Here is a 22,229-nt window from a genome sequence, read left to right as displayed (position 1 = left end):
AGGTAGGTTGGTAGGAACCTCACAGAGCTGTGGTTCCGGTGGGGGTACTCAGGTGGATCAATTGAGAAAGAAAGTGATGTTTGCTGGGGACACCCAAACTTCACCAAGAACAAGACCTGCAAGGATTCCCTCACTTAGTTTGTTGAGAAGGTGACCAGACTGGGAGCTGAACCTAGCAAATGTGAATTCCAGGAAGCTATTTGACAAAATCTCCTAACTTTTCAACCAGTAGGGAAGATATCTCAGGTGAAGATGTGCATTCTTTCTTAAAGTGGGACACGCTGCCAGGGATTAAAGTTGGGTTTTGATTAGGTGAAAGATGAATGATCCAAAGGGGCTGGACTCTTCAGGATTGGGAAGTATTGAGCAAGATGCTGGTTCCTATCAGGGGTCTGGTCTGGTGAGTAGGCTTCCGCTCACATCCCTCTCTGGTGGTGGGTGGAGAGTGGGTGGTCATTGGGCGGTTAGGACAGAGTGGCACGGTCCAACCTAACATGGGTCCCTAGCTTCACAAGGTTAGTAATCTTTTCTGAGTGAGGTCTTGTTCTTGCTTTGCTACAATTCTGAAAATTTATAGAGAATTGGAAAGTTCCAAAGCAATTTATGGGTTCTTGAGTGCGCTCATATATTTTGATCTTTTCTGTCCCTCAGGCTCCATTGTCTGGCTCACAAGTTGTTCACAAGCTACCCATTCCACCTCCCAATGGGAACGTTTCTCTTTTAGAGACACAGCTAAAAGACCTGGGCCCACAGCAGGCCACTGGAGTCCATTCTGTCTCCACTGTGGGAATTCTCCCAACTAGGGAGGGAAACACACACTTCTAAGATCATTTGCATCTTTTGAAAAACATCCTAATGGTAAACTTGTATTTCCATATTTGGAGATTTTGCATTAAAAAATAACTTGTGTTTTTATCTTATTATAGATGTAGTTTATGTTCATTAGAGAAAATTTGGGGCATGCAAATAAAAAGAAAATTAAAATTACTCATAACCCCTCTATCTAACATAATCACTGTTGATATGCTGTTATTATCACACGGTTAGAAAAATAAAATTCAGATCATCTGCTGCTTGTTACCTGCAGCCACCACCCCCTGCCTTTTTTTTTTTTTTTCATACTGAGGATTGAACCAGGGTCGCTTAACCACTGAGCCACATCCCCAGCCCTTTTTTATTTTGTTGTTTTGAAACAGGGTCTCAGAAAATTGCTTAGGACCTTGCTAAATTGCTGAGGTTGGCCTTGAACTAGCAGTCCTCCTGCCTCAGCCTCCCAAATTGCTAGGATTACAGGCGTGTGCCACCGTGCCTGGCTCTGCCTGCCCGCTACCCCTCCCCACCGTTAAAAAAAATGTAGTAGAATGGTTTGAGTTTTCCCCTTTAACACTATATTATGAAGAGATTTCTAGGCCTTTCCATCTCTACTCCATATGTTTAACTGGCTTCCCAACCTTCCACTAGACTCTAGATTATCTGTTGTTGAGTATGTGCGTTGTCGCTAGTAGTGGTGGTGGTGGAGTGTGTGTGTGTTGGCGGTGGGGTGTGTGTTGGCGATTCTAAACAATGCTGCAGTACACAGCCTTGAAACAAAATAGATTCACTTCTCTTTGTTTCTTAGAGTATTGCATTTGTTGGGCCAAAGGGGACATGAAATTTAAATATTTTAATGGGTAGTTATCTCTGCCATTTATGGAGAACTCACTATGGGCTTTATATATTCCATCTTTAACTTTCATAACATAGGTAGGGGCTATTATTATTCCTCTTCCAGATAAAACATTAAGGCTCAGATATTGTAGTAAACTTGCCCAAGACCTCTAAGCGGGGATGTGGTACAGAGGGGAGGAAGCCCTGGAGTCCACCTGCAGGAACATGCTAGAATCCTGTCCTAGGCTGCCTGCAGAGCTGTGGGGTCAGCAATGGGTGGGTGGGGAGGCTTCATCTGGAGTACCTCCTAACTGGAAACCACTACTAGATAAAAAACCAAATCAAGCCAGGTATGTTGGTGCAAGCATGTAATCCCAACGGCTCAGAAAGCTGAGGCAGGGGGATGGCGGATTCAAAGCCAGTCAGCAATTTGTGGATGCCCCGAGCTACTCAGTGAGACCCTGTCTCTAAATTAAATACAAAAAAGGACTGGCCATGTGGCTCAGTGGTTAAGTGCCCCTGAGTTCAATCCCTGATACCAAAAAAAAAAAAAAAAAAAAAAAAAAAAAAAAAAAAAAAAAAAAAAATCAAAGCCTCTGCCAACTGGGTAGTCCAGGAACTTATTTTGCATTTTTAAAAAATTTTATTTGAAAGGTCGGGGCTGGGGGTGTAGCTCAGTGGTAGACTACTGACCCTAGCTTATGAGAGTCCCTGGGTTCCACCCCCAGCATTGCAAAAAAAGGAGAAAGTTTGAATGCATTTAGGGATTCATTGAGCCCTCTCTTTTAGCCAATCGACTTGGCATATCTCTTGCCTGTTTTTATTAATATGTGAAGTTCTTTCCTACTGGTTTGTGAAACTTCTTCAGAAAGGAACAATTGCTATATTCTGTCCCCATTCCATGTATATAGTGGATTTTTTTGTTTTTTTTTTCACGTCTTTTAATTTTATGTATTTTTCAACGTAGCTGGTTCTTAAAATTTTGCATAGCTAGATTTATTTCTTTATGGTTTCTGCTTCTGGCATCAGGCTTAGAAAGTCCTGTAGATATATTGTGGCTTTATAAATAACCCACTTAGATTTTCATTTGGTTCTACTAATGGTTTCATTTTTTAATGTTTAACTCTTTATACATATAGAAATTTTTCAAATCAAGTGAACTTCTCATGATATCTATTTTTTCCAAGTAGTTAATCCTAAGTCCCAAGACCATTTGTTGAATAACTTTTTTTCCCACTTTTTTCTAATATCAACCTGATGTGTAGTTGGTCTGTTTCTGAGACTTCTGCTGTGTTTCCTAGGAATGTCTGGTACTTGCTGGATGGATATACCCTCCTAATTCAGTCACTTGAGCTTTGTATCACACCCTAATATCTGATAAGAGAATCCCCTTCAGGAAGGGACTTCTTTGCAAGTATTTTCTTAACTGTCCTCAAGCTAGAACTTAAGAATCATTTTGGTTTTACCGCTGTCGGAGCCGGGTGATGTGCGGACCGGTTCGAAAGGAGCCACCGGGAACGGACCGAGTGGCGGGGCGGAGCGCTTCTCTGCAATTTGACTAATTTTGGATTCGGGGCCTTTTTCGCCTGTCCTGCATTTCCAGACGTGTCTGTAAGGCGTTAATGTAATCCAAAGCTGAGTACTCCGTGGAGGAATGTTCTTCTAGGTATCAATCCATTGGTCAGTATGCAGTAAAACAGATTGTTCTGGATATAAACCATTGTACACTTCAACTACATAAAATTAGGCCAATAGAAGGTGTTTGCAATGGCTGCTGCTGTGAACTTGGAACTTGATCCCATTTTTCTGAAAGCACTAGGTTTCTTACATTCAAAGAGTAAAGATTCTGCTGAAAAGTTAAAGGCACTGCTTGATGAATCCTTGGCTCGGGGCATTGATTCAAGTTATCGTCCAACTCAAAAGGATGTGGAGCCTCCCAAAATTTCAAACACAAAATCTATTTCTGTTAAACAAGAGCCAAAAACATCATCCAGTCTTCCTTCTGGCAATAATAATGGCAAAGTCCTTGCAACAGAAAAAGTAAAGAAGGAAGCTGAAAAGAGACCTGCTGATAAAATGAAATCAGATGTCACTGAAGGAGTTGATATTCCAAAGAAACCTAGATTGGAGAAACCGGAGACACGATCCTCTCCTATTACTGTCCAAACAAGCAAGGATTTAGCTATGGCTGATCTTTCCAGTTTTGAGGAGACTAGTGCTGATGATTTTGCCATGGAGATGGGATTGGCCTGTGTTGTTTGTAGACAAATGACAGTGGCATCTGGTAATCAATTAGTAGAGTGTCAAGAGTGCCATAATCTCTACCACCAAGATTGCCATAAACCCCAGGTGACAGACAAGGAAGTGAATGACCCTCGCCTGGTGTGGTACTGTGCCCGATGTACCAGACAAATGAAAAGAATGACTCAAAAATCTCAGAAACCACCCCAGAAACCAGCCCCCACAGTTGTTTCTGTAGCTCCCGCTGTCAAAGATCCATTGGTTAAGAAACCAGAAACTAAACTCAAACAAGAAACAACCTTCCAGGCATTCAAGAGAACAGAAGTAAAGACACCTCCAGTTATTTCAGGAAATTCTTCTAGTACCAGTGTTTCCTCTTCAGCAACTAGTGGCCTAAATGCATGGCTTGCTTTTGGAGCCAAAACTTCCTCCGCCAGTCCATCAACAGCAAAACTGAGTTCAACGACACAAAACAATAGTGGAAAACCTGCTACCTCATCAGCTAACCAGAAGCCTGTGGGTTTGACTGGTCTTGCAACATCAACCAAAGGTGGAATAGGTTCCAAAATAGGTTCTGGTAATAGTACTACACCCACTGTACCATTGAAACCCCCTCCACCTCTAACCTTAGGCAAAACTGGCCTTAGCTGTTCAGTTAGTTGTGATAATGTCAGCACAGTAGGTCTTCCCAGTCCCAGTAGTTTAGTTCCAGGAAGTAGCAGCCAATTAAGTGGAAATGGAAATAGTGGTACATCAGGACCCAGTACAAGTACTACAAGCAAAACAACTTCAGAATCCAGCAGCAATCCTTCAGCATCCCTTAAAGGTCCAACATCACAAGAATCACAACTCAATGCTATGAAGCGATTACAGATGGTCAAGAGGAAAGCTGCCCAAAAGAAACTCAAGAAGTGATATGACTAACCAGGTTTTTATATCATTTTACCCTAAAGATAAAAAAGGTTACTATTAGGATATAAACTATAATACACTGTAATTTAATAAAAATCTTGATTATCAAAAAAAAAAAAAAAAAAGAATCATTTTGTTGAGTTCTAAAAATAATAATGAAGTTCGAATTTTGGTTGGAACTTTGAACTTAGAGATTGATTTGGGCATATTAAACTCTTTTACAGCTTTGCATCCGCATATTCCAGAAACATGTTTTATTTGGGTACTGGGGACTGAACCCAGAGAGGCTTAACCACTGAGCCACATCCCCAACTGTTTTTGATTTTGAAAGAGAGTCTCACTAAGTTGTTTAGCACCTCACTAAGTTGCTGAGGCTGGCTGGCCTTGAACTTGTAATCCTCCTATCTCAGCCTCCCAAGCTGCTGGGATTACAGGTGTGTACCACCATACCTGGTGCAGGGTGTTTTTAAAAAATGCCTCTTTTATAAGAGAAAAGTATACAAATTTATTTCATATAACTTTTAGATAACACAGGAGCCTGTGTTTCATAGGAATGTCTGGTACTTGCTGGATGGATATGTCCTCCTCATTCAGTCACTTGAGCTTTGTATCACAAAGAAAATGAAGTGAATGTGTTACTTCTGTGTTTAGGTTTGATGAACAGTCGGATAGTTTTGAAGTTGACCTTCACAGAGGGTGTGGCTTAATGGTAATCAGCCTGGAGGAACTGACTAAGGTGTGTTTGTTCAGATTCTGGTGTCCCTGTGTCTTCAGAGACAGAGATGTTCCTTTCTTCTGAATGTCCAGAGGGCCCCTTGGAAATTAGGGGGTTAGGCCCCACTTCAGAGGAGAAGGTCAGGGAGTGACCTTCTTCATAAAGAAGGATAGGGAAGGGGAGAGGGGCCTTCCTGGACCTGCTGTTCTCTCAGGTGCCACAGTTCCATAGTTTGGGGCAGTGTTTCCTGAACCATCACATCCATTCAGCAAATATTTCCGGAGAAGCTCTAGCCAGGATAGCCCTCTTCCTACACATCCCACTTAGGGTGATTTCACTAAGCAAGCTACTCAGTGTTTTCATCTTTGTTGAATTGCAAATGATATTATTTTACTATTATGGTGGCTCCTCTTCTCCAGAGGTATCTTCTAATTATTGTTGGTACCTAGAAAACTTCAAGTTGTGAATACTACTACCCTAACCAGACATCTATCTGAGCATTCTCATTGCTCCTTGGGTTCCTCAGGTAGTCAGAATAGCAATGTTAGGGGACAGAGAGATGAGGATGATGGGAACACGGGGTTAAGAGAATAATTCTGTAAAGTGGGCCCACTGTGCTGACCCCCACCTGCTTTCGTTTCCAAGAAGCATCTTACCTGCAGCCCTGCGTGGCCTCAGTGAACAGGGTCACCTTCCTCAGCAAACTACCTGTTATCTGCCGGAGAAATTCAGGCCTCAAATAATGTCTATAGAAGGAATCCAAGTTATCATGAAGGGGGAATCTTTTGTGATCCTGTTCATAGACCAGATCCTGAAATTCTGGGAGATGAGGATTATTTCTGCTAACCATGAAATCTGTAAGACTGTATGGTTAAGAATCCAATAGAACTAGTCAGCATGGGCCATGGTGACCTAACTTGTCATGGCAGTGGGGACTTGAAAGTCTGATGTCAGACACCCTCCTGTCAGTCGAGACAGGAGGTGGAACTCTCTGGAAACTTCTCTAGGACCCCCAATAAAACTCGAGTGCAGGAGAGGCATGTTGTCCCTCCCCTCTCTGAGAGGACCCATTCTCTCCCTTGAGAGTGTCCCCTTTCCCTTTTCCTATCCCTTCAATAAATTCATTCCTGTTACTCTGAGCAACATGTCTGAAATCTTTCTGACTTGATTGCAAGAATCAGGGCTTGAGGGGGGGGGGGGGGGCTTCCTACTGCCTCAGTTTCCCAGAAGGTCCTAACTCCATGACAGCTGTACTTCTGCCTCTTCCATTCCAATATTTTATCTTGCCTCTTTGTTTATGGTTTCAGTTGTCTGTCATCCACACTGGGGACAGAAATGAGCAGAAGTCCTGAGCATGAGCATTCTTGTCTGCATCCTAAATTTGACGGGGTGACACTGTTTTGGACCAGCGCTTAGGATGCGGACTGTGGTCTGAGTCTTAGAGGTGTCCTCTGTCTCATTGGCTAAGAAGGTTTTGTTTTGTTTCATCTAACTTTGAAGGAAATACTGGATCTTTAAAAATGCTTTCTCAGCCTTTCCCATGAATGTTTTGCATTTCAAAGGGTTTTCTCTATAGGCAGGTGAACTTCAAGTCACACCTTGTATGCATGGGAGTAAGGACGGTCCTCAGAGCATGATCATTCATTCCCAACTGTATGGAGGCCTGATTGACAAACCACCACCTCGAGCTAGATTCTCATCTTTCCCTGAATTGGTGCTCAGTTTACAAGGATCGGCACCAGTGGCTGCATATCCAGTCATTGGCATGAAATTTTGGAAGATGTGAAAGAGAAAGCACTGCGAAAATTTGGAGGTGGGGTGACTAGGAACTTCCCCTCCCCTTGTGCATCAACTAGGAGGCCATAAATGTGAGGAGGCATTTCATCCAGTTTTCCTGATGAGGTTAGTATCATGTTTGCCTCAATGAAGAGCCGAATTACAATGCCATAGACATTTAAATTGCGGGCCCTAAAGTGCCTGTCAAGTGCTAATTGCAGCCTTGGGGAGATGGGTATTACCAACCTCCTGAATTCGCCAGCTGCCATCTGGGTAGCAGGTTTTCCAGCCAGAGCACCTCACAGTGAAGGTGTGGCTGGGAAGGGTTGTGTTTTATTTGGTTGGAGAATTAGAGCTGCCTTCTAAAACACAGTAAGTGGCAGTGGTTGGAGCAGGGCAGTGGTTGGAAGTGCCCCCAAGGCTGGGACCAGTTGTTTTGATGGAAAACAAGTTGTTCTAAAGCAATTCAGCTGAAAACAATGTGATCGAGATGAAAATTAGGTCCAAAATGAGGAAATGACAAAAAAAGATTGGTCCCCATTACTAGATTTTCATGCATTGGTAATTTTGGTGTACCCTTTGTTTATTTAAAACATACTCCCCATCTACTGTGCGCCAGGTGATGTTGGAAGTAGCTGGGGGCAGATCCTGTCCACAGAGAGCTTGCATGCTAGTCAAGACAGACCAACGATGCATAAAGAAACACACCATCTCACCTTGCTAGCTGGAAAACACACCAGGCATCTGAGCATCCCTTATCTGACGTGCTTGGGACCAGAAGTCTTTCAGATTTTGTATTTTGGAATATTTGCTTACACGTAAAGAAATCTCTTGGGGATGGGCCCTAAGTCGAAAACATGTGTGTTTCATGTACACCTCATACACATAGCCTGAAGGTGATCTTCTACAATATTTTAAATAATTTTGTGCATGAAATGAAGTTTGTATACGTGGAACCGCAGGAAGCCAAGGTGTCAGTGACTCAGCCACCCCTGAGGACAGGCTGTGGTTGTTTGGCCTATTACTCCTGACTTTGGGTTTTTGCATTTTGCAGCATTTCGGATTTTGGACTTTACGATTAGGGCTGCTCCACCTGTTCTAGAAAAGGAGAGTCAGGAATGAGTGGTCGTGGCGCCGGGTGGGTGGGTTCTATCTAAACTGTCCAGAGAGGTCCACTGGGCTGGCACTGGAGAGAGAGCACATGGAAGGAGAGATGGCCCTGGAGCTGTCGAGGCTGGAAGGGCAGCGACAGGGCCCCAAGACCCTGGGGAACTTGAGGAAGAGAAGGGGGCCCTTGGCACTGTAGCAGAGTGGTGGAGGTGCAGGGCTGCGCTGGAGAACCAGAGGGGACAGTGCTTGCAGAGCTTTCCGGCCATGGGACACCTGAGGATTTTGAGCAGGGAAATGATGTGATTGGACTTGTGTTTGAGGACCATCTTCCATACTCTGGTTTTAGGCATATTTTGGTTCATCTATTCCATATACATATATATATATATATATGTGTGTGTGTGTGTATATACATTTTTTTTTTTTTTTTGGCAGAGCAGGCATAATTGGCTACAAGTGAAAAAGACATAAAAAGATAGAAAATGGAGCCAGAAACCACCACAAAAGCTAGAAAAACAGTTCTGACAAATTGGCAAAACTGAATTCAATAAGATGTGGCAAACCTGCCTCAGTCGCTCTCAAGTTATGAATGTGTGAAAAACCAGAGCAGGGCTGTTCATTTTCCACCCAGTCATTGTTTGGGTCGAGCCTGCAGCTGCCTGGAGCTGACCAGTGCGCACCTCCCCCTGGTCAGAAGCCTGGGTCTGGAGGCCTGCAAGTGGCCAGGCCATCTTCTTGAGTTGAAAATAGTCGCCACCGATGGTGAGACTCAGGCACTGGCAGCACACTTGGGATCAGATTGGCCATGTGGAAGATGGTTTCATCTCATGCTACTCCTTTTGTTGTATGGGCTCATAAGTCAGCGGGGCTTGGGATTGGTGTCCCATTTGTTGAGTGAATAGCCATGAGGTCTCCAGTCCCAACCTCGAATTCTTTCCCTGCATCACAGGGTCCCATGTGCTTCCAGGGCATCTTGCTCACTTCTGTATTGTAATATCCGCCCTACAATACTGTGAACATCCAGTGCTGTGCTTGTTTGTTGGAATTTCTTTTAGTCTGTGTGCTTGGGTTACAGGTGAGCTGCTATGACAAAGAAACCCAAAATACAGTAGCTTAAATAAGTTAAAAATATATTTCTCCATCAATGAACAATCAGGCTGGTCCAGGCTAATGGGGCATCTCTGCTTCACAAGGTCATTCAGAGGTCCCAGTTCCTCAACACTTGTTGTCCCCTCATGTTGTAAGGTTGGTTCTCACTGGTGTAGTTGTAACAGGGTCACTGCCACATCTGTGTTACTATCCACCAGAATAGGAAGAGCAGAGAGAAAGCGCAGAGTCAAGAGCAGGCAGACGATGAACCAGAAGTTGAACTTATAACTTCCATTCAAGTTCATTGTTAGAAATTACTCATGTCTTCATTTCTAGCTGCCAGGAAGGTGGGTTACATTTAATCTCTAGCTAGGTGGCCAAGTGCTCATCTTAAATTTAATGGTGTGCCATATTACTATCCTATTGCTGTTATCATAAATAATCACAAACTTAGTGACTTTAAAAACCCAAAATTTCATTTTCTTATTGTCTGGAGGTCAGGAGTCCAAAAATGGGTCTTGTGAAAGTCAAGATGTAGGCAGGGCTGGTTCCTTCCAGACCCTCTGAAAAGAAACCCCTCACCTTGTCCAGCTTTGGGGAGAGTGGCAATTTGAGTCATGATCTCTGACTGCCTTGTGACTGTTTGCACTGGGAACTTCCTCTGCAAAGGTGCAGGTCAAGATGGGCCAGTTGCTATGGTGACACTGGGCCTGAGGAGGCTCCATGCTAAGGTGCAGAATTATATCAGTCTGGACCTTGAGCTCAGGCACCAATTCCTGGAGATAGAGAATTCTGGGCATAATAAGATAATCCTGGTGTCTCACAAGTGACCATGAACTTCAAGGCTGTCTGCTTTGCAGAAACTTTCCCTCGAATAACCTTTTGATGATAAAATCTATATAATAAACATGCTGAGCTAGCTCTGGGTCATTATTCCTCTATCAGAGGATAGTGTCCCACCTGGTCTCAGCTTTCTTTCTATGTGTGTCTGTCTTTTCTCAATTTCCCATCGACCCTTGTAGTTTCTGGATTAATAGCCATGCTGGATGTGGCACCCAATTCCTTGCTCATGGTGCTCATGGTGCCTTCCTTGTATCAATCAAACTTCTTGATTCCATGCTCACATCTCCATGATCCACTCTGACCTCCTGTATCCTCTTTCTAAGGACCCTTGTGATGACCCTGAGCCTACCTGGATGATCCGAGACAATCTCATCTCAAGGTTCTTAACCAATCACATTTTTAAAGTCCCTTTGGCCATATAAGTTAACACAAAGGTTTCGGGGACTAGAACACGGATCTCCTTGGGGGTCATTATTCAGTCTACCACAGGTGGAAAGTAGTCTTACCCCAGAAAGAAGGAAAGTGAGAAAGAGCTCAGAGGAGCACCTGCTCAATGACGCATGTAGTAGATGCTCAGTGTCGAATGAAGGAACATCTGATGGGTTCTCGTGTGTCCCCTCCTCCATACCACCCTGCCATTCACTGGTTTAACCAATACCTGTACAGAAAAGCAAAGGGCATCATGGATCCTGTGCTGCTCCTTGGATGCATGTTCTCTAAGTTTGTGGCAACAGAAATTAGGAGGAAGCCCACAGGTTAGTTGTCCCCACCTGTTACTCTTTAGTCCTCATCCATCTGGAGTTCTCTCACACCCCACCTTCACATGGCTCCTTGGACTTGATGGCTCCTTCCCCAGGCACATAGCCAGCCCTGCGTAGCTCAAACTGAGCCCACCACACAAAGGTGGCTTGTTCTCCTGATTTCTTGGGACTGTCCTCCTCTGGGTCACATAACTGAGGGCCTTGGCTTCCCCTCTGACACCCCTCTCTTGACCCTCTCTCTTCTCTTGCCAGCCAACTCCCTCCATATTTTCGGGTCATGGTGTCTACTCTTAGCCTTTCTTTGTAGCCCCCCTGCTGATGGAGCTGGCCCAGACCCTATCACAGCAGCTGGCCTACCTGCTGCAGGCTCAGCTCCCTGTCCCTCAAGCCTTCTTTGGACACCGGCCCAGGGACCGTTGCCCTGTTGAGATATCTCCATTCGGTTCCCAGTTCCTATCAGGGGAAACCCGTCTGTGTTCCGTCTCCGCATGTTTGACTAGGGGCTGGGGCCAGAAAAGGACCCTCCCTCCTGGTCGGAGCCCCCAGGTCTCATCCTTTGCCCTGGATGTGCTGGGAGGTCGGGGAAGTCACGTGCTTCTTCTGATCCACCATGACCTCCTCTGCGAGATGGAGGCCAGCCCGCCGAATTCTCATTCTAAGATTTGGTGATTCCTTTCTGTTCTAGTGTCTGAGACGCCTGCCTCCAGGACCTGCAGAGGCAGAATCGGGAGAGGGTGCAGCGAGGAATGAAGCTAGCTTTGCTGCTGTCCCTGCCACTGTGGGGCGGCTCTCACTCTCAGCCCCTCCCTCACCTCAACCTCTGCACTCGGGGTGCCCCAGAGCTCCCGAGAGTGAGCAAGCGACTGCTCCCAGCGGGGCGCTGACGGCCAGCTCTACCTCCGGACCCAGCTCAGGCCTGGCCCTCCAGCGCTCCCGCGGGTGGAGGGACTGGCATCTCATGCTGGGCAAGCTCTGTTCTTGCGTCGTCTGTCGTCCTCTTGCCCACGGCGGCAGTGCTTCTGTCCCTCCAGTCTGGACTTCCATCAGGCCAGGTGCAAGGTTCTGGCCTGTCATCGGGTAGCCTGGACCCTGCTGCTGGGACCTTCTCTAATCCATTCCCACGTTGTCCCCCACCCCTCAGTCTGAACCAGAAACCAGCACTAACAACAGGAGCAGAAGGGGACCAGGCGCAGGCTCCTAGGGTGGCTCCACATGTTCGCGAGGCTTGTGACTGTCAGAAGACTGTCGAGGAAATCTGTGTGGATGGGTTCAGCCAACCTGTAAGTAGGGGCGACGTGCCTGAATCAGGCCTTGGGAAGCCACGGAGGGCCGCCCTTCCACGCCAGCTAGCAGCAATCCCGCAGGTTGCTCTTGTGCCTGGGCACCAAGGGGAGAGGGGCTGAGGGAAGGTCATCAAACCTCCCTGCTCCCTCCCTGGAGCGCGACAGGCAGAAATGGCCAACCAGCCCCAGCGGTCAAGGCTGGAGGGGGGAACGTCCCCCTTGTTAAGCAAGGTTTATAAACCTTGCTCCCTCCCCAGATTGATGTGGTGTGTGCGGCTGGGATGGGATTCGCAGTGACTGAGGGACCCCAGGTGAGGCCCCTTATCATTCATCTCCTCCTGAGCAGGGCGGCCGGTGACCTTCAGAGGCAGCAGCTGAGGTGTGAGCCCTGAGCTCAGGTCAGGCAGGGCTCGCTGGCAGAGCAGCACTTTGCAGCAAAACCAGGGCTCCCCACAGGTGATGTCACGAGATCACCCATGCTCACTCAACGTGCAGGGACTCAGGATCTGCAGGGCGTGAGTCGCGCCAAGCAGAGCGTTTATTTGCGGGGAATTAAGGTTTCCACTTTTAAACACCATAGGTTTTCTTTTAAAAGATTGGCCATTTGGCATTTCTCTTTAAAATGTTTTTATTCCTTGCTTTTCTAACTTATAAAACCTACTCCCATATATGTTCATTGTAGAAGAATAAACAAGAAAATAGGAGCAGTGAGCACTCTCTCCCTTCACCTGTGCATCTTAGAGATAAGATAACATCCCTCTTTCCAAGATACAGGGCTTTTAATTTCATCTCTTATTCATGATTCAAGATCTTCATCTCCGTCTTCTTTAGTTGACCTCTATGATGATGTGACTAGAAGACATTATGCATTATAACTCTTGAGTATAGAAAGTGCTGTGTGAGCTGGGTGTGGTGGCATCCCTCTCTGATCCTGGAGGCTGAGGCAGGAGGATTGTAAATTGGAGGCCAGCCAGCCCCAGCCACTTAGCGAGACTGTCTCAAAATAAAAGTGAATAGATAATGACAGGAAGAACGAAAAAAGAAAGACCTGGAGATGAGACTTGGTGGCAGAGTGCCTCTGGATTGAACCCCCAGTACAGGGAGGAGAGGGAAAAAAAAAAAAAAAAAAAAAAGAAAGAAAGAAAAAAGAAAGGTTTTGTGGGGTTGCTATCTATTTGGGTCTGTTTCTCCCTCTCTTTTTTTCCTTGTTCTCTTTATGCCTTCGGGCACTTTTTACTGCTATACATAAACCTTCCTTACGGTCCCTCTACCCTGTAAGGCCACCACAACCTCTTCATTCTCCGGTGCACATCTTCCCTCAGTATTTCAGTGTTTCTGAGACCAGGGTGTATCTTGCCAGCAGGCAAAGGAGTAAGTTCTGGCGAACGTTCTCGTTGTCTGTGTGTGGATGGGGTTCCGTGTTTCTTCTGTCTCGGTTGCTATGGTCCCTTCTTCTGGTGGAGACCTGACACTCACTTGAATTTTAATGTTCATTCAGGCGCTTAAATTATTGCTTATGATGTGTTCTAACAGATTACACTGTAATGAAGTAATAAAATTATTGTGAATGTAGAAGATTGCCTGTCGTGTGCCTGACAGGATGATAAAAGGCAGAAGAAATTGCCAGATCTCTCAGACTAGATCATAAAATTCTCAGAATTAAGGGAGGTTGATGTGACCAACTTGTGTGCAGTGAAGGACTATCAGCTTTATGAGAAGCTTCAGATTGATCTTCAAGAGAAACTGTTTAGTGTCCATCAATAGATAATGTAATGAAAGAAAAACAAAACGGCAAATAACCAAACGGGAACCATGGAGGAAAGCCCTTTTTCTCCTCATCCTTTTGTTTACCTGAGAAGTCTTCTGTCCACTTGAAAGATGCTGAAGGGGTCCAGGTCATAAGCTCAGGTCATGAAGAGCAGGTGTCCGCGTAATGCTGTGCGTGACTGGCCAGAGCGAGCCTGACGCAGAAAGACTTGACAATCAGAAGCGGAAGCAACCTTGGAAACCTTGAAGAGAAACCTTAGTTTGCATTGAAGAAAAAAGTGCTTTGCATGAAACTATGCCGTTTGCTGCTCAGTGAAAAAAGAAATCTGTGTTTTCATTTAAAAAGGAAGAAAGTCCTGATCCATGCTGGAACATGGGTGAAATTCAGGAACATCCCGTCAAGCGAAATCAGCCCGTCACAAAAAGACAGGTGACAAGATAAGATCTCCATTAACGTGAGCGATCCAGAGGTGTCCCGGTCCCAGAGACGAAAGTAGAATGGCAGCCACGGTTTCAGGGAGGAGAAGGCTGGGGAGTTGGTTAGTGGACACAAGCTTCGATTTTGCAAAGATGAAATAATTCTGGAGTTTGGTGACACAGCATTGTTAAGCTATATAATAGCATCTTGACCATTTTAGAAAACGTGCAGTTCAGTGGTGTTAAATACACTCACAGTGTCATGTGGCCATTGCCACCATCCATCTCCATAACTTCCTTCATCTTGCAAAACTGAAACCCTGGACCTTCCACCTGCTCCTACCCACAGCCCCAACGAACACCACTCTGTTTTCTGTCCCTGAGATGTGGACTCCTCTAGGTACTTCTTGGAAGTGGAATCCTACAGTGTTTGTCTTTTGTGATGGCTTATTTTGCTTAGCAGGATGTCTTCAAGGTTTATCTATGTAGCATTTGTTAAAGTTTCCTTCCTTTTTTAAGGCTAAATACTGTTCCCTCGTGGGTATAAACTGCACTTTTCAATCCATTTATCTGTTGATAGACACTTGGGCTGCTCCCACATTTTAGCTATTGTGAATATTGCTGCACAAAGACCTTTTTGAGACCTTGCTTTTAGTTCTTCTGGGTATGCACCCAGAAGTGAAACTGCTGATCATATGGTAATCCTACATCTAAGTTTTTGAGGAATCACATACCATTTTGCATAGCAGCTGGACATTTTACATTCTCAACAATGGTGTGCGAGGTTCTGATTCCTTCACCTTCTCACCAACGCTGCTGTTTTCTTTCTTTATTTAAAAAAAATTTTGGGGAGGGTACCAGGGATTGAACTCAACCACTGAATCACATGTCCAGCCCTATTTTGTATTTTATTTAGAGGCAGGGTCTCACTGAGTTGCTTAGTGCCTTGCTATTGATGAAGTTGGCTTTGAACTTGCAATCCTCCTGTCTCAGCCTCCTGAGCCACTGGGATTATAAGCATGCACCATCATGCCCAGCTAAAACTTTTTTGAGAGTAGCCATTAGGTGTGGGGTGATATCTGGGGTTTCTTTCTGAAGTGATGAAGTGTTCTAAAATCGACCATGGCAATGGTTGGTTGTCTATCCGTGGGAATATACTCAAAACCTTTGAATTGTCCGTTGAATGACTGAATTGTGCGGAGTGTGAAGTACATCTCAGTTTTTAAGGAGCCTTCAAGTCTCCCTACTGCTCTGAGAAGAAAGTCCAAAATCCTTCAGGTGGCCCTTGGGGTCTTGCCTGCCTGGCCTGACCTTTACCCCTGGTCCATCTCAGCTGGAGGCTGCCGTTGGCCTGGAACACACCTGTCAGCGCTGCTGCCGGTCACTTGCTCAGTTCTACCTGAGATCCCAGCTCTCAGAACACCTCCCGCGGGAAGCCTTCCCGACTGCTTGGATGAGGCTCCCCGTAGGCACTTCTGGTCTCCTGCACCTGTATGCCTACCTGGTTGTGTGTACCTGTGCCCAGCCCCCGTCTGTCCTGTATCCTCTGGCCCCTGCAAGAGTGCACTGTTTGTATTTGAGGAATGATGATTTGATAACACCTTAGGTATTAAGATTTATGGTATTAATAATCTGCCTTCTTCCTAGAATGATTCAAAGCAGCTTAAAATAAAAAAAAATAGCAGCTAATAAGATGACTTACAAAGGATATTAATTAAAGTGGCATGCTGAATAACCAAAAACTGATTGACTTATCAGAGGGACAGAATAGAAACTCCAGAAGCATGCCAAATAAATACCATAATTTAATATGTGATACATGTAGTATGTGAAATAATTGAGGAAATGAAGTTTTTCAACAAAGGGCATCGAGGATGGCTGGTTACTTGCATTAAAAAAGTTAAAAGGTTAAAAACAACCCAGTTCAGAAAATGGGCAAAGGACTTCAATAGACACATCTCCAAAGAAGATGTCCCAATGGCCCATAAACCCATGGAGAGATGCTCAGCACCACCAACGATTAGGGTACTGCGGTTCACACGCCCTGGAATACCGCTTCACACCCATTAGGATGGCTGGAATAAAAGAAAACAGACGAAACAAAGCTCGCACCAGCAAACAAAGTAACCAGGACCCGCGAGGCGGTGCAGAAATGGAAACTCTGCAGCACTATCGGTGGCAGAATGCACCGTGGCAATAGCATGACTGTCCCTGTCCCCAGTAAACAGTCATCATAAAATCCAGCCACTCCTCTTCCAGATGTGCACCCGCAGGAATGGAAAGCAGAGGCAGGGACAAAACTCTGTGCACCCTGTTCATAGCAGCACTGCCTGTCCACAATTAGCCAAGAGGTGGAACAGACCAAATGTTCATCCATGATTAAATGGGGAAACAAAATGCACACACACACTCTCTCTCTCTCTCTCTCTCTCTCTCTCTCTCTCTCTCTCTCTCTCTCTCTCTCACTGGGATATTATTCAGCCTTTAAAAGGAAAAAAATTCTGCCAAACACAGTGGCGCATGCCTGTAATCCCAGCGGCTTTGGAGGCTGAGGCAGGAGGGTCATGAGTCCAAAGCCAGCCTCAGCAACGGCAAGGTGCTAAACAACTCAGTGAGACCCTGTCTCTAAGTAAAAATACAAATAGGGCTGGGAAGGTGGCTCAGTGGCCGAGCGCCCGAGTTCAATCCCTGGTACCAAAAAAACAAAAAGATAAATAGGAAAAAATTCTGATAATGCTATAATATGGATGAAACTTGAGAACGGGCACAGAAAAACCCCCATATTTTATATGATTCTAATTTTATGAGGTACTAGGGGTTATCAGATGGAAACAAAGTAGAACGGCAGTTGCCAGGACCTGGGAGAGGGGAGCAGAAGAATGTTGAGAGGCGCGGCACTTCAGCTGGGGATGGTGAGGAAGTTCTGGAGACGGATAGTGACCATGGTCACACGACTTGTGAATGAAATTTCACACCATTGGATTGTACTTAAAAACGGCTAAGATGGCAAAATTTGTTATATGTATATTCATCACAATGAAAAAAAGAGTTAAAAGCTCACTTCCTACAGCAAAATGATTTCCATATGTGAGCCTCCGAAGTAAAAAAAAAAAAAAGCCATAAAAGTAGCAGCAGGGGCTCCTGATAGAATCACAGGGAGGTTCTAGGACCTTCTGAGCAGGACACCAAGGAGCCGCAACCACAGTGCTAAGTTTGAGCACAAAATTTACAAATGTCTGAAAACCAGAACCACGGTAATGATAAGTCAGGTCCAGGAAAGGGGCGCAGGGATGGAGAACCGCTTGCATGGAGCTTGCTGGGGAGTGCCCAGAAGGTCACACGTTGGCAGGAGAGGACACTGGAGAAGGCAGACGTGGAATCCACTAGCGTACAGTTTCAGCTGGTGCCACAGCTGAGCCCACGGGGAGCCTGGGCTGGCACGACCCTTCAGGGTTGTACCTACTGAGGCGATGAGGCCGGGCCTCCATTTCCTTACACCAGCCAGTCACTGGCTGCAGGCTGCCTCTGGGCATGAGGTGGCTCTCTGAGACCAAGGACAAGTTCCACTAAGGGACTCAGTTGGGAGCTGTCAGCAGCTGCAAGATAGGCCTGTCGTCCTAGCAAAGGAGCTTGGGTGGAGCCCCCAGTGTCCACTGAAGCTGTAAACAACTAGGTCGAATAAGTACATACAGATGTCTTAGGTCAGAGTTCTTGGGAAACATGCTCTAAGCAGAGATGTGCACATAGGAGGCTGTGGGCAGGGCCATCCTCTGGAATAACACCTGTAAGAGATGGAGGGGGAAGGATGGGGCACTCTTGTGGGCCCCCACTCACCAAGAGCAGCCCTACCCCTCTGATGCCTGGGGTCAGTTTCTCCTGCCAGTAGGTGACTCCCCTCCTTGCCTGCTGGGTTCCTGACACCTTGACCAGGTGGTTGCTGGAGCTTAAAGTTTAAAGGGCCTCTTGCTATTATCCCACATCGGAAGCATTCTCCCTCAGCATCAGGCCCTCTAGACCTGTGCTGGACAATGCAGTAGCCACTAGCCACCAGTAGATATTTAAGTTTAAAATAAAATTAAAATCCAGTTCTTCAGTTCACCAGCCCTTTTAGGTGCTCAGTGGCCACATGTGGCTGTGGCTACCATATTGGATGGCATGGGGGTAGGATGTTTCCATAGTCATAGTGAGTTCTTTTGGGACAAAGCTGCTCTAGACCCTCACCTGAAGTGCCAGCATGAGTAGCAGGAATTCTCCAAGTGGACTGCAGTGAGGGAGTTGAACAGGGACATTCCTGCCTCTAGCCATGGGTTCCAGGCCCACATGGGGACACAGTACCTGTCAGTGTTCATTCATTTAGGTCATTGACTAGCTTTTGTCCCGGAACATGGTACCTCATCCTGTGGAGGGTCATCTCCAAGCTGGTTCCTCAGTCAAGCCTTCAGAAGGTCATTCCATTGCTCTATCAGGCTGGTGACTTCTGGGTGATTCAGTCTGTGACAGGACTGGTAGACCCCACAGCCACATGACCTCACTCTTGCCGTGAGGTAGGTGCCTTGAAGTGATGTACAGGATCCTGCCGTTGAGTCCAGCACTCTGAGCCTGTGGGCAGTAGTGCTGGCTAGGCTCTGCAGAGGACAGGTAAACCCATACCTGAATGTGTCTTGAGTTCCGTCAAGATAGATGGTTCCCCTTTCTGAGGTTGAAGGTGTCCAGCGGAATCAGCTCATCTCCAGGCGACCGGTTGGTTCCTCAAGGGTTGGTGCCATATGGGGCTCAGCTTTGGTCTTTATTGCTGGCAGGTTGGCTGCTCGGCAATGTGAGAAGTTCGAACAGCCCTGGTGAGTGGGAGGCCACACTCCATCTCCACCAGGGCTCAGTAGCACATTAAGTGCTGCTTTCTGAACGCCGTGCAGTTCTCTGCTGCAGATGGCATGGCCCTGCTCCAGAACCCCAGGGTCTATGTTGTGATTCTCCTATTCAGGCTTGACACAAACTCCACATGGCATATTCTTCCCACCAGGTCCTTGTAGTACCGTGAGGTCTGCTGGGTCATATGGCTGAATTGTCAGGGCTGCTTGGGCCACAGCCTGGACCCGCTGCAGAGACTTTTCTGCCTTGGCATCTATTCACAGCTGGTCACATTCTCTGTCAACCTGCAAATGGGTCAGAACAGTGTTCTCAAGAGTGAAATATGCTGCTGTTGGAACCGAAGGAGTCTTCTTAGTGTTGAGAGGTGCAAGATGCACAATTAGTTCTTTACTCTGGAGAGACTGTCTCAGCATCGGCATCCCTAACACATTGCTGGCAAGGTAGGCTCTGAGTCTTTGGGGGCTTTATCTAATTTCCTCTGGGGTATACATGTCTTACCAAGGTGGACTTGCCCCTTGCTCCCCTGGCCCAATTAACAGGAATCCATTGACATAAAAGACCAGCATGGTGTCCAGATTGTCTAGGTCCCTTCAGACTGTAACAGAGAGTGAGAGAACAAACATAGCCCTGCACACAGGCTGTGAACGCGTGCTGACATTTGTTTCCTTGGAATGCAAACGGTTTCTGATCCTTCTTCCTCGTGAGATAGAAAAGAATGAATTTGCCCACTTGGTGGTCACATACCGTGTGCCCGAGACTGTGTTAATATGATTTAGCAAAGATACTGCTCTGGCATGGCAGTGTATCCACTTGGTCAGGTTGCTGCTTGGTTGGGTTTGCAGTCATTCACTGTCACCCACCAGGATCCATCTTGTTCTTGAGGGGGCCAGACTGGGGACTTATGTGGGAATGTGATGGGAATCATCAGCCCTTTGTTCTTTGGGTCTTTTGCTGTTCTCATCCCAATATGGCAAGATTGTTCTCAACTTGCTGCCTTGGCTAGGGAAGAGGTAATCCTGTTCCAGAAGCTTTCTCTTGGCTTTCCTCATGATGACAACTCTTTCCCACAGGCCAAGGAACCATATGGGGGTCCTGCCCACTCTCATTGTGGCCCTTCCAATCATACCTTTCTTGGGATGCTCATGGGGAAGTGGGGGTGGGGTGGGCTTGTGGACTTAGTAGACTCCTTATGACCTGAACACAGGCCAGGGTGGCTTTTGTTAGCTACCTCCATATACATCCATTCTAACAGGGAACCATGGAGATTATATCTGCTGTCAGTATCGACTCAGAGCCTGTATTTAACAACCCTCAAAACATCTGGGTCTTTCTTCTTCCTAAGTTTATGGTTACCTATATCAATCCTGCAAGTCCTCCCGGGGAAAGACAGAGGGAATTATTATCACATGCACTTACTCTGGTGTTCCAGGGTCCTTCCCCACGGGAACCCCTTCTCTTCTCCAAACAGGGTTTCAGGTCTGCAAACTGTCTTGGCTTCATAAACTGAGCAAAGGTTCATGATGGTTTGTGTTTGCTCGTTTGTTTGTTTGTTGAGATGGGACATCAGTATGTTGCCAGGCTGCCCTTGAATTCTGGGCTCAAATGATCCTCTTAGCTCAGCCTGCAGAGTAGCTGAGACCATGGTGTGCACCACATGCCCAGCTCTGCTTCTCTGCCCTTGATTTCTTCATTTCTTGGTCGTATGAGTTAAGCAATGCTCTTGTTGACTGCTCATCCCTCTTTCTTCAAGGAACTCTGTTCTGTTGAGCATCGATCTCCCTCGACCTCCCTGGACCAGCCCGCAGGCGCTGCTCTGACCCTGCCACTCATTATGATAATTGCGCCCACCTTGCTTCCCACAGTTAAGTGCTGCTGTCTGGCCTCTTATTACTTGGACTCCGATCATCCCCATGGCTGTCAAGGGGTCCAGTTCCAGAACAGCGTTTTCTGTCATTAGCCTGGCCTGCAGGGGAGAGCTGGAGCTGGCTATCCATAGGATGTTGGTGACCCTTCTCTGCATGCCCACCTGGGCTCACCCTGGGTGGCCTTCTGGCCTGCGTAGTGTGTCCTTCCTCCTGGGCGTGCTTCCCTGAGCTTTGTGGTCCCTTCCCCACCTCCGTCCTGACTGGGCATTCCTGCCTCATGGAGCTTGAGAGCCTTCGTGGAAATGTCTTCTCTAGGACTAAACACTGGCTCCTCCCATCATCGTAAACTTGCCCCTCACCAACTTTATGTCCCATCCCTCTTGACCCTCTACTCTAAGTCCCAGCCCAGACACCACCTTGCACTCCCTGCTGAATTCTGGCTGGTTCCCACAGCTTTGGCGGGTGTCACCTGTCTGGTCTGTGTGTGACTTGAGTCTAGCTTTTGGCCTGATGGCCTGATGGTCTGGAAGAGAGATGGGGATGAGCAGGTATGGTATCTCTCTGCTTCATCTTTATCAGGGGACAGCACTAGCCTGTACTGGGGAGGAGTGGGTCGCTATTGCTGGCCCAGTGGGTGCAGGAGATTCTGGGGATTCACAGTTTTCTAGTGAATGAGTTGATGTTTCCATTCCAAGTCTTATGGTCCCCTTCCCCAATCAGGGCCCCGATTCCCACATATCAAGTTTTTCAGGGTTGATAATTCCCCCCACTTTGGAGCTTCACTACCCTTTTATATTACTCCTGGGTCTGATCGTCAGCATCTTCTGGCCCTCAGCTATCTAAGATGAGTCTCTTTACAAGCTACCAAGAAGAATCTCTGATATTTATTCTTTTCAATTGGTGGATAAGTTGCTTACCCTGTCCTTGTCTTTCT

At 46.5% G+C, this 22,229-nt stretch overlaps 2 protein-coding genes across 2 annotated transcripts in view; both read left to right on the top strand.

Annotated features, from left to right (window-relative positions):
* The window catches only part of GABBR2 (gamma-aminobutyric acid type B receptor subunit 2), a 347,122-nt gene that overhangs the window by 20,203 nt on the left and 304,690 nt on the right, over positions 1-22,229 (top strand). The window lies entirely within an intron of this gene.
* Positions 3,120-4,905, top strand: LOC306645096 (integrator complex subunit 12-like). The gene is made up of 2 exons (XM_079112399.1): positions 3,120-3,303; positions 3,406-4,905. The coding sequence occupies exon 2, from the start codon at positions 3,415-3,417 to the stop codon at positions 4,801-4,803; it is 1,389 nt and encodes a 462-aa protein (XP_078968525.1). The 5' UTR covers positions 3,120-3,303; positions 3,406-3,414; the 3' UTR covers positions 4,804-4,905.

The sequence above is a fragment of the Sciurus vulgaris genome (genome assembly GCF_902686455.1).
Source record: "Sciurus vulgaris genome assembly, chromosome: 15".
NCBI classification, from domain to species: domain Eukaryota; kingdom Metazoa; phylum Chordata; class Mammalia; order Rodentia; family Sciuridae; genus Sciurus; species Sciurus vulgaris.
This window is presented reverse-complemented; position numbering and strand designations above follow the sequence as displayed.

Coding starts and splice junctions, on each gene's coding strand:
- LOC306645096 (XM_079112399.1), top strand. CDS start 3,415: ATGGCTGCTGCTGTGAACTTGGAACTTGATCCCATTTTTCTGAAAGCA.